The following is a 12,785-nucleotide window of genomic DNA, read 5'->3' as shown; positions in this document are numbered from 1 at the left end:
ACAAAGTAGGTGATAATTTTTTTTTAAAGAAAGTGAAAAATATACATGTTGTAAGTTTATGAACATGAGAATGCATAAAAAACATAATGAAAGGAAGCTATCAGATACTACTGGGTATTTAAGATGGCAGTGTTTTTATTTTCACTTCTTTGATTTTGTATTTTTATCTCTTTATGCTGGAAATCTTCCTAAAAACATGAACATAATTATTTGACTTATATACTGAGATATAAAATATAAAATCTATCAAAATAAACAAGACTATGTTGACATTAACAACATGACTATTCCACTTTTGCAATTTCCTTGAGGATTCTTTGTCTTTAGGATATCTTCCGTGAATGATGTACTTAAAAATAATGTCACTTGAAATAATTCCTGTGTGTGTGGTTAAGCTACCAACTTGATTACAGTTAGGTTATTTGTTTCTGTTTGTTTTTTATTTGGGGTAATTACTTTATTATTATTATTTTTTTTTTTTTTGGCTGTGCCAAATGGCTTGTGGGTTCTCAATTCCCCCACCAGGGATTGAACCTAGGCCCTCAGCAGTGAGAGAGCACAGTCCTAACCACTGGACAGCCAGGGAATTCTCTTGTTTTTTATTTTGTTTTTCATTTTGTGAAGCATTTATGGTTTCCAAGTAAAAAATATTTACCTTGTTTTCAAGGAACACACACACACACACACACACACTTCTGTTTCTGTCCATTCTGCCCTATTCTTTCTCTTCCTTTACAGATAATCATTTTTATTAGTTTTTGGTTTGTCTATTGTTTCTTCTTTAAGCAAATACCTATGTAAAGTTTTTTCCATGTTTTTGCCAGGCTATATTTAGGATTACTGGATCTACAAATAGACACATATGTAAATTTGGTATATAATGCCCATCCACCTCTAGAAAGGTTGTACCATTTTACACTCCTACCAGTCTCACTAACAGATATTTGGGTTTTCTCAACCTGATAAATAAGAGTAGATATCCTGCTGCAGTTTTTTTTTCTTCTTCTTTTGAAGTATAGTTAATTTACAATGTTATGTTAATCTACTGCAATTTTAATTTTTGTTCTTGTTATTTACATTTTTTTTTAATACATCCTAAGCATTTTTCCAGGTTGCTTGCCATCTTAATATTTAATAGCTGGTTGTTATTTCATTCTTTAGATTTGCTATGATTCGTCAGTTATTCCTTTCTTGTTTAAGTTGCTTTTACTTTTTGACTATTATGTGCTGCTAAGACATTATATGGAAGGACACACAATATACTTTGTTTTGAATTATTTTCTTGGTAAATTCTCAAAGGTGAGGTTACTAAATCATATATATGACTTTAAATGATTTTTAAATTTATTTTTTCAATTTGTATTTGAAAGACAGTATATAAGGGTAATCTCTTTATCACAGTCTCATTAATGGTGGATATTTTCATTTTTAAAACTATATGTTTAAAAGGATACTTTATTTTACCTTGACATTTCTTTGATTAAAATTGTACATTTCCCTTTTTTTTGACTGATTTTATTTTATAATTGACTTCATTTAGTCTGATATTATTGAACAGCAGTATCAAGTCAGTTTGTTGCTGGGAAGGTTCACAGAAAGGAATCTCCATATGTTTAGTGTAAATTGGATTCAAAGCCTTATCTTTATAATATGTATATAGAAAGGCTAGAAGAAAATCTGGGGGAATAAGCAGTTGAAAAATCATTTCAGAAAACACCTTCACCAGTTTACCCTATATTGCAATTTTTATCCTTTACTTTGCTTTTACAGGGAGATTTTGGCACTCAGAAAGAAGCTGCATGGGCCATAAGTAACTTAACAATTAGTGGAAGGAAAGATCAAGTAAGTTCAGCTCTTATTTGTTTCTCAAAACTGATAAAATAACTACCAATAATTCTAAGATTTAGATTTCAGCAAATCATAATTTAAGATAATAGCAAGATAACAGGCATTCTGTGATATATAAAGGTGTCACCTTGACTTCCTTTAGTTATATTTCATAGCTGTGAAGTGTTCTCTTCGCAGCTTCTTGGCCAGCTTCCATGGTAAGGTGAAGCATTTATCATCAGGGTTGTTTTTTTGTTTTTTAACAGTATTAAGAAAACAAGACTTTTTAAGTTAATAGGGTAGAATGAAACTGCCTTACGGATTCTCCTAACAAATGAACAACAACAAAAATTATCTGGCAGCAAACCATACAAGGAACTAAACCAGAAAGCTAGGACTAGGAACTAAGGTGAGCAGTGTGAGGTGCCTAGGCATAAAATTTAAAGAGACACTGACTCTCAGGGTTGTGCAGGTGACAAAGCTTAACATTGTGCCAACTGGCAAAATAAAATGAATTTTAAAGGTCCCAGATATGTTTCACAGACAAGTAAAAAAAAAGGGTGAATTTGAAGCTGATAATTGTCACAAATAAGCTGTAGACTGGTGGTGACCAGTGAATCCACTTAAATATAAATACAGGGCAGAATATAAATACAATACATGGAAATAACTAAAGAAATATAAAAATGATGGAAAATATTTTGCAAACTTTATGGAACCAGTAAAATAGCGAATTGAGAGGTGGCCAGGTATATGAGAGTGCTAAGTGTTATAGCAAAGAGTTGGAGGGTGCTCTCACATTGAACAATTGTAGTTTTTAAAAAAAGTAATCATCCAGCCTCCTAACTGATTTCATAATTTCTTAATGTTAAAAGAGAAAGGATCTCTGAAGGAAGTACTTCTTATGGCAAAGAAATGTGTCATATGAAGTTGAGTGATTCCTTCATTTTCACTTTAGTTTTTTTTTTCTAAGTTCATGAAAAATAAACATACTACATTAAAAAGAAAAGAAGATTAGATCACTGTAGTCTAACTTAACATGTGAAAGGTGAGGTCATATTTCCATATTCAAGATTTTAAAGTCAAAATTATTCCAGTGAGCTAATAATAGGGTGCACAAATAAAGTTCATTCAACATTTATTATATGGTGTTGTTTTTATTCTTCAGGTGGCCTACCTAATCCAACAAAATGTTATCCCACCTTTTTGCAACTTGCTGACTGTAAAAGATGCACAAGTTGTGCAAGTAGTACTTGATGGACTAAGTAATATATTAAAAATGGCTGAAGATGAGGCAGAAACCATAGCCAATCTTATAGAAGAATGTGGAGGTAAATTTATTATAAGCTATTGATATTATTCTACATTTTAATGTTCTTTTTGTAACTACTTTTATTTTCTGACTAATACAGCACTTCTGTATCTTTCTTAGATAATCAAGTAACAGAATAAGTAAATACTATATATGTACAGTTCTGCTCAGCTTCTTGCATATGCTTAGGTAACTAAATTGCTGCCATATCATTGAACAGGCACTGTGCTAAGGTACTGGGAAGACAGTGATAAACCAGACATAGTCCTTGCCCTCAAGGCATGTAGTGTAGTCGTGGAGATAAGTAGGAATTGATTTAATGTGCTAATTAGCCTAATAGAAATGTACAACCAAATGAAACACCTAATCCATCCTAGAAGAAGCAGGAAGTGACACCTGAGATGGATTTTGAGAGCTGAATAAGGATTAATAAAGTAAAAAGGGATGAAAGGGGTTCCAGGCAGAGATAACACCATGAGCAAAGTCTGAGGTGAGAAATAGCATTCAGCAAATTATAAGTAGTTCAGTGTTGCTGTATCACAAAGTATGGGGTAGAAACTGCCAAAAGGTGAGGCTGCAGACTTAGCCATTGACCAGGCACCTGCAGTCTTAGAAGCTTTGTAGCACAGTGGATACTTTAGGGCAGTGGTTCCCAAATCTGGCAGGGTACCAGAGCCACCAGGAAGGTAAACATGTCTTAGCTTTCAACCCTTAGGATTAATGTGTAGACAGAACATGGAAGTCTCAGATGTTGTTATAGAACAAAATGTAAATGTTACCAACCTGGATAAGCATAAAAGTAAAGATCTTTCTGATAGAAGTTGAGAAGTAAATGAAAGGAGAGGTAACTAAGAGTAGGAAAACCAGTATCTTCAGCTTACTTAGTAGAGTTCAGAGGCTTGAAAATAATTTAATAAAAAGTAAGTATTTTTAAAGTTACTGAAGTGACAACAACAACAAAAAATGCAATAACTGCCAAGTTGGGAACAGGAAATGGGGACTACTGTTAGGGAAGTAAGTACCAGAAAAATTAAAAACAGGCATGGTTAAAAATGTTTCCTACTTGTATACTTTTTCTTTTACCATATAAACATTTAATTATTAAAAATTTATTTTTATATATTAAAATAAAAATATAGATCTTGAGCAGTGCCTGCTTCACTGGAGGTGAGGCCTAGGAATCTTATAAACTTCCCAAAGGATTCTGCCATAGGGTATGACAAACCGTTGAAAGATTTTACCTAAGGAATTGTTTAAATGGGAGCATGGATATGGGGGGAACAGAACCATTAGAGAGACAGGCAGGAAACCACCTAGGAAGGTATGTAGTGGTGAGGCCACAGTAAATGAAAGCAGTGATAATAGAGACAAAGGGAGATGACAAGATTCAAGAAATGGATAGACTTTGAGGTTTTTGAGACTTGATTGATTGTAGAGTATTGAGGGAAAGGGGAACTTATTAGTCAGTCTCTCAGATTTCCACCTGTTGTTGATTATCACCAGTAAGAATACAGTAGTAATATACTTCATTTACACAGTAAGAATATAGTGTAAATGAAGAATGGCAAATAATAAGTTGTGTTTTGGACAGTTTGAGTTTTAGGTACTTGTGAAATATCCTCGTGGAATTAGCAGGTTTAAGATTTTAAGCATCTGGAACTTCCCTGGTGGCACAGTGGTTAAGAATGTGCCTGCCAGTGCAGGGGACACAGGTTCGATCCCTGGTCCAGGAAGATCCCACATGCCACGGAGCACTAAGCCCATGCACCACAACTACTGAGCCCTAGTGCCACAACTACTGAAGCCCACGAGCCTAGAGCCAGTGCTCTATAACAAGACAAGCCACTGAAATAAGAAGCCTGTGCACTGCAATAAAGAGTAGCCCTGGGGACTTCCCTGGTGGTGCAGTGGTTAAGAATCCACCCGCCAATGCAGGGAACGTGTGTTTGAGCCCTGGTCCTGGAAGATCCAACATGCCGCGGAGCAGCTAAGCCCATGCGCCACAACTATTGAGCCTATGCTCTAGAGCCCGTGAGCCGCAACTATTGAGTCCTCTAGCCACAACTACTAAAGCCTGAGCCTAGAGCCCGTGCTCCGCAACAAGAGAAGCCACTGCAATGAGAAGTCTGCATACCACAACGAAGAGTAGCCCCCGCTCTCTTCAAGTAGAGAAAGCCTGCATGCAGCAACGAAGACCCAATGCAGCCAATAAATAAATTTATTTTAAAAAAAGAGTATCCACGGCTTTCCACAACTACAGAAGGTCCACACACAGCAATGAAGACCCAACACAGGAATGAATGAATGAATAAAATAAATTATTTAAACAAAAAAAGATTTTAAGCATCTGAAGCTCAGAAAAGTAATGAAGCCATAGATTTACAAGTCCTCAGCCTGCATGTAGTAGTTAAACTTTTTCATGGAAGGGCCCCATAAGGAAAGTGTGTAAAGTGAGAAATGTGCCCAAAACAACTTCCTCCACTTAAGGAATAGAGGAAGAACATTCATGAAAGGGCAATTTCACTTTAATTCAGCGGCCTTAAAATTATTACTCCTATAAAGCAAAATAGTATCCAGTTGCATATCAATGTTAAGTTTATATATTCTGCCTATGAGTTAATAAATTTATTAATATTTATAGGGAAAATTCCCTTTTCCCCTGAAATACTGTGGTTGATCTTGATCATTTTTCATTATACTTTAATGGTTGTCTTAACATTCATATTTATTAATCACAGGTATCTAAAGTTTTTTTCTTAAATGCTCACTGGAAAAACTTGGCAGATGCTACAAAGCAGAGATAATTTACTTTTAACTTTTTTTTTCCTTGCATCTTTGGGTTGTTTTTTGTTGCTGTTGTTGTTGTTGATATTTTTGCTGTGCTTTGTGGCTTGTGGGATCTCAGTTCCCCAACCAGGAATCGAACCCAGGCCGCATGGCAGTGAAAGCCCAGAATCCTAACCACTAGGCAACCAGGGATCTCCTAGCTTTTAACCTTTAACAAAGCAATTTTGCATGTTATTACTCCTTATAAACACTGATGTATATATAGTATTCTGCTGAATAGATAGATGTCCCATTGCTTACATTTATATGTAGTTAGACACTCAGATAACTTTTTTAAGATAAATATGCTATATCTTTGTGCATAAAACCTTTTTATTTTTAAGATTCACCTTTAGAATAGATTCCCCAAAATTGGATTATGTGTTCCCAAGATTTTTAACTTTTTTGTCACTACTTTTTAAATATTACCATTATTTCACTTCATATAATTTCTTACAGGACTGGAGAAAATTGAACAACTTCAAAATCATGAAAATGAAGACATCTACAAATTGGCCTATGAGATCATTGATCAGTTCTTCTCTTCAGATGATGTATTTAATAATTTTATTATAATTTTCTTAGTTTTATGTATAAACATATTTCTGAATGAAATGTAAGCTAGGACATATGTATGTATTTTGGGGGAATGGAATTGAAATAGGTATATGACGGTAATGTTACTTATTTCAGAAATATAAATATTGCAGTACTTTAAAGTCCTTCAAGGTATTGAAAAGTAATATTAGCTCTAATGGCAAAAAATAAGAATTTTTTGGCAGTGGATAAATCAGGCTTTATTTTCCCTTGATGTCTTCATAAACAAAACAGTGAAACTAAAATCTCCTATAATAAATCCATTATGACAATAATTAGTCTGTATTTGAATATATTGTCACTGTTATTTTTAGCTGGTGAACAAAAAATATGAAGATAAATAGAAAAAATGAAAAAAATTATCAAGAAATATATGTTACTATATAATGTAAGGTACAGTACAAAAGAGTGTCTTCAGATTATCAGTATATGGTAGTTGAAATTAAAGAATTATTTTTAGTATTGCCTCTTTGGGAAAGTTAAACCCAAAATTAAAGCAGTTCTTTCTTAGAAAATTATAGTGATTAGATACAGCCACCATTGGATTTCTTGAATGATTCTCTCAACTTTTCAAAAAAGAAAATGGAATGTTATTAAATATTTTGTTAAGCATGTATGATTTGAATATAACTTACTTAGGACAATACTAGAAAAGAATTACAGACTATTTACTTACAGATTATCAAGCTAAGTGCTATTTAGAATATAATAGTTAAAAAGCATACTTTTTTAAAGGTAGCTTTTATCACATCCTAAAGTTGGATTTTTAGAACTCCTAATTGATAATTAGGTATATGCAAGGCCTTATGATTTCTGATACTTTAACATGAAGGTCTTGGTTACTCTGTTACATTGTGAAAAGAATAATAAAGATGATGTGCCTATTTATAGGAACTACACTATAGGTGCATAATTATGTGGTATTTCAACCTTTAGATATAAAGCATATAGAAAGAATATTAGTTACCCATTTGTAGCACAGCTATTATTTTACTTCTTTAAGCTCAAAAGTCATTTGTCTCCAATTGCTATTTAAAAGATTAACCAAAGAATTCACTTGTTCTCTAAAAGTGGTAGCATTACAAAGAGTATACTCTCTGAGTTTGAGACCTAGGACCATCTCAGAAGATACTGTTTTGCATATTCTCTTAAGTTTCCTCTCATTTTGGCATCCCTTAAGAAAAAGCCTTTATAAACTGTTTCAGGTGCTAAAGGGGTGGTAGGACAGTGTTGGCACCCATCATCTCCCATACTTTTTAAATGGAAATATTACTACATTGCCTTTTTTTTAATACTTTAAAACTAATCATCTCCTTCTTCTTTTTTCCCTTAGATTGATGAAGATCCTAGCCTTGTTCCAGAGGCAATACAAGGTGGAACATTTGGTTTCAATTCATCTGCCAATGTACCAACAGAAGGGTTCCAGTTTTAGAAAGATGTTGTGGAAGTTAGGTACAATGCAGCACTGAGATATATATATATATATACATATATATAAAAAGGTTTGATCCATCAAGCTTGGCTCATGGGATCTGCTGCTGCATTAAATCGGGAAAGAAAATGTGAAGATTTCATTTGGAATCACAGAAAATGCCCAAATGAGGTCAAGATGGCGAGTGGGTGCGAGTGAGAATGAGTGGCAAAATGTAACGAAAACTTTACATGAATGCTTATTTAGGTTGTTCAAAGTAAAAAGGGCTACAGGTCACAGATCTTCAGTGCCTGAGAAGGAACATTGACTTTATATCAATTGAAGGGAAAGTGCAGTAATGTCATCTTCAAGCCTTGTAAGCATAAAAGAGAATAGGATGCCCATATAAGTCAAAGGAAAATGAGCCCAGGCCTTGCTATGAAGCAGTGTGTGAATGGACAATGTTGAATGAATGTCTGGCTCAGTGATAGACAGCCAGGTTCATCTTTCAAATCTAGGGCTCTTCATTCATGAAGCTGACTCCTAGTCCTGGAGTGACTGTGTACGAGAGTATGGTTGTGGTGCTGTATGTGAACGCATGCAAGCTTGATTTGCCTTCAGGGGGCTGATAACAAACCTAGTAAATCATCACAGTGAGATCAGAAGTGTTACTGTACACTGGACATGCAAACAAAGACCAGTTCAGCAGCAGACATTGGTGTACTCTGCAGCCTGTGTTTTCTATCTCCCTTCCCTTTTCCCACCCCCTCCTTTTTTTTTTGTTTTTTTTTTTTTAGAGGGTTTTTTGTTTGTTTGTTTTGTTTGTTTTCCTTTTTTTTTTTTTTTTTTTTTTGTGGGGTTTTTTGTTGTTGTTTTGTTTTTAGCTTTTATTTACTTTACCTAGTATGGCTTTTTAGTTGCTTCTCAAGTCAGAAAACTTTCAGGAAGGTTTCCCTGTGCATTTGCACCAGATGAATGTTTGATGCTATGAAAAGCTTTCCATATCATCAGAACTAATTTGTGTAGATTTTTGCATGAAAAAAAAAAATCATCAATTTCCCTCAAAATAGACTGTGTTGCAGTACACAAGTTGCCATAATAGTATAAAACAGTAAAATGTGCTTTAAAAAGCCATCCGTTTCATTTTCAGAGATAACATAAAGAACTTTGCATGAGGTAAATCTACAGCCTAGTTCATTTTTAGATTTTGTTGAGTCCTGTAAAGAAGAAGAAGAAAAAGTTTCAGTTGTGGTAGAATACCGTGCTGTGTTTAAATGTTACTTGTTTTCAAACTTTGTTTTCTATGAAAATGATATGGAAACTTCTAAAATGGAATTTGGTGCATATGTACTGCTGAATAAAGACCGATGAAGAGGTTTGAGTAGATGTACAAATCAAGTAATGGTTTGAACACCTTTAATAATATGCCTAATCTGTTCAATTGTTTTAGAATCTTTTTATCTTAGATGTAGGCAGCCATGAACAATCTATTTTGAGCCACTTTAGGGAGAAAACTTTGTATTTTTAAAACTTGCATAAAAGTTATGCAAGTGGTTTTTATAAATTGGAATAATACCTCAGTTTTGAGGTTATGCACACTAAATTAAATGTGACATAAATTAATTTGTACAAAAAGAACTCTTTATAAGGTGGCTCATTGTAGGAAATCCTGTGCCTTCCCCTTTGAGCACAAGTGTTGCATGAACAACAGTTTGCTATAAGAAACATACCAGATTAGCCACCATTAGCATCTATATCTACTTTGTGTTTAAAAAATCAACTGGTAATTCTGAAACACTGTAGAATGGATAAAAATTATTTTGTGATCATAACTCTTTGTTGAACTAGAGTATTTTTGCAGCATTCCTTGTCATCAGAAACATGGTTAAAGTTTAAAACTAGAAGCAGCAGAAAACTAGCTTGTAAAATTTATCCAAGTAGAGTGCAGGCTAGGCTGTCTTGGGGAAATAAACATTAAAACTCAAAGCAATGTTTTACATGGGGCATGTGTGTGTGCTGTGTGGATTTTTTTATATATCAGTGTAAAGTTAGAGTATAACTCAGTGGCTTAATTTTGCTTGTCTTTCATAAGCTTTTGACATAGACCCAACATTACAGAAGAAATTTCTTAAATTCTTTAATTTCAGTATAGATGTATTAATATTCTTACTGAATTTCTTCAGGTGACACCATCTATGCTTCTACTTTCTCCCTGTCCAAACCAAGATTTTGACCTTCTTTCACTCCTCCAGCAAAATGGACTGAGAGAGACAACTTGAGCTATATTTAAGTATTTCTATAACTTGAACACATGGCTCCAAATGACAGATTGCATACAAAACATAGTTTTTACAAATGGCTTACGTTATCAGGTGAACATAATAGTACTTTGCATAAATTCATGTTTCTTTGCATACCTGGTTCAAAGTAAGCCAGTGAGGTTATCATAGGCCAAATGTTTTTATAGAATAATTTTCTTACGGATGGATTCAGGACTCATGGCAGCCTGCTTATTCAAGGCCTGCAGGAGAATCTAATCTCAGAGAAGGCCCTAAACTCTCTTTTGAAGGGCTCATCTGATTAAATCAGGCCCACCCATTATAATCTCCCCTTTGACCCAAAGCCAAACCTTAGTACCTTAATTATACCCGCAACATCCCTTCTTTGCCCTATACTATAGCATAATTACAGAGTGATAGCCATCATATTCACATGTCCTGCTAACACTTGAGTAAAGGGGATTATAAAGTGTATGTACACCAGGGAATCCTGGGAGCCACTTAAGAGTTCCTGTGCCACAAAGAAATACCAGTATTTAGAGCTGGAGCAATTTAGCAGTGATCACCTAATATATTGCAAGCTTATTTTTGGATGAAGGTCACCTGTGAGAATAATGAAAACTCTGCACCAGCTTCCTTCCAAGATGCATATACATAGAGTTTTAGGGATTCTGTGGGAATCACTGAATTTCAGAATATGAATGAGCTGTCCCAATCCTCCCCCTCAGGTGTTAGAGTTGCCAAGAGGTGACTTGATCAAGGTCACGCAGCTACTAAGGGCTGGATGAGACCCAGATCTCAACTCCCATACCATTGGAAGCTATGCTTTCAATTACTACTCTAAAACTAAATTTAAATTTGTGAGCCAATGCAAAAAAAAAAAAAAAGTTTATGTAGCTTTTCCTGTCTATTTTGAGGAATGGCTAACACTAATTCTTACAGAAGCTTCTTATAGAAGTTTTGAGATTACTGTTGACCCTTGAACAGCATGGACTTTGCAGACCCACTTACATGCAAGGTTGTCTTTTTTTTCCCCCACTAAATGATACTACAGGGTCAACTGTACTTTGTCATCTCTAGATTACTTGTAATACCTAATACAGTGTAAATGCTATGTAAATAAGTACAATGTAAGTGCTATGTAGATAGTCCCTTGAACAAAGCTGGGGTTAGGGGTGTCAGCCCTCCACTTAGTCAGAAATCGAAAATCCTCATCTTTACTGTTGGCCGTCATATCCATGGTTCTTCCAAGAATTCAGCCACAGATCATGTACTACTGTAGTGCATATTTAGTGAAAGAAAGTCCATGTATAAGTGAAGCCATGCAATTCAAACCCATGTTGTTCAAGGGTCCACTGTATTTGATTTTGTTTCCAAAACTGAATCTTTCATTGTAGATATTAAAAAGGGGAATTATAAACAGTTGAGTTTAATCAAAAAAGTTGCAAGTTGTTAGCTCCTGAGGTTAATGGAATTTTTACCTCTTAAACTTGACATTTTAAGCATTTAAGGAGAAAATGGTTTTTAAACCTTTTCAACAAATAAGCACACTGATGAAGTATATGCTTTTAAAAATATAAGTAATGAAAGTTATGCATATATGCCTATAAATAAAATGCACATTCATAGTGGTAATTGAGTTAATTCCTAAATTAAGGGAAGATGAAAAGGTTTGTAAAGCCTGTATTCTGATGTGATCAGAAGCAACTGAACTGCAGTGTCACATTACATATTAACTGTCATGTTGATAATATACAAAAAGGTAAATTTAATATTTTTTCTCAAGACTTAACCTAGTAGTTCCATTAATTTCAAATATTTCTTCTCAATTCAGGCCCTTTAGGTGACAAATTTGGTTCAGGATGTCCATGTCAAAATGTACTGTTTATAAAATTGACTTGACAGCTCCTACTTTGTGTATGAGAGCTTCTGAGTGTGAAGAAAAATAAATACTGCCCCTCAGATTCTTTCTGATTTACCTCTTACCAGAGGCCTGCACTCCTCTCTTATCATTTACATTGTTGTCCCAACTGCTGCCTTCTCTCCACAAGTTTGCATCTTTGCAGCTCTGAATATGCTTACTACAGGTTACTTAGTTTTTCAGACTCAATTCTTCCAATTTTATTCTTCATGAAGAAAAATTTTTATAACCTTTTCATTTCTTTCTGTTATTCTTCAAGTATGGATCCTACTTTCCCTGACCATATCTTACCTCTAATTTGTATAGCTGATGGATTCCTTGTTACTCTAATGTTACCCAAGATTTCCTCATCTATTATTTTTGCTCTTATTTCTGTTAAAAACATCTAATAACCTGCTTAAATCTGCATGCTGTTTGTTGCACTCAGTCTGCAGTTACCTGTCTTCCAGATCATTCATTCAATGTCCTGTCTTCTCTAGGCCTCTGATTTTTGAGCCTTCCGAGTCACCTTTTCTCCATACTTTGTACATGGTTACCTTTTTACTGATTTTATAATTGGATACTTATAATGCTAATATCCAACACTTAGACTCAGCTTAGGAGGGTATTTCT

At 34.4% G+C, this 12,785-nt stretch overlaps 1 protein-coding gene across 1 annotated transcript in view; it reads left to right on the top strand.

Annotated features, from left to right (window-relative positions):
• The window catches only part of KPNA4 (karyopherin subunit alpha 4), a 59,774-nt gene extending 51,144 nt beyond the window's left edge, over positions 1-8,630 (top strand). The window contains exons 14-17 of the mRNA XM_057739101.1: positions 1,771-1,842; positions 2,996-3,158; positions 6,425-6,519; positions 7,896-8,630. Of these exons, the coding sequence (XP_057595084.1) occupies positions 1,771-1,842; positions 2,996-3,158; positions 6,425-6,519; positions 7,896-7,994 (429 nt within the window). The 3' untranslated portion in view covers positions 7,995-8,630. The remainder of the gene's footprint in view (positions 1-1,770; positions 1,843-2,995; positions 3,159-6,424; positions 6,520-7,895) is intronic.
• The last annotated feature ends 4,155 nt before the right edge of the window (positions 8,631-12,785 follow it).

Source organism: Hippopotamus amphibius, chromosome 6 (genome assembly GCF_030028045.1).
Source record: "Hippopotamus amphibius kiboko isolate mHipAmp2 chromosome 6, mHipAmp2.hap2, whole genome shotgun sequence".
NCBI lineage: Eukaryota > Metazoa > Chordata > Mammalia > Artiodactyla > Hippopotamidae > Hippopotamus > Hippopotamus amphibius.
Note: the sequence above shows the minus strand (reverse complement) of the source record. Positions and strands in the feature narration are given on the sequence as shown.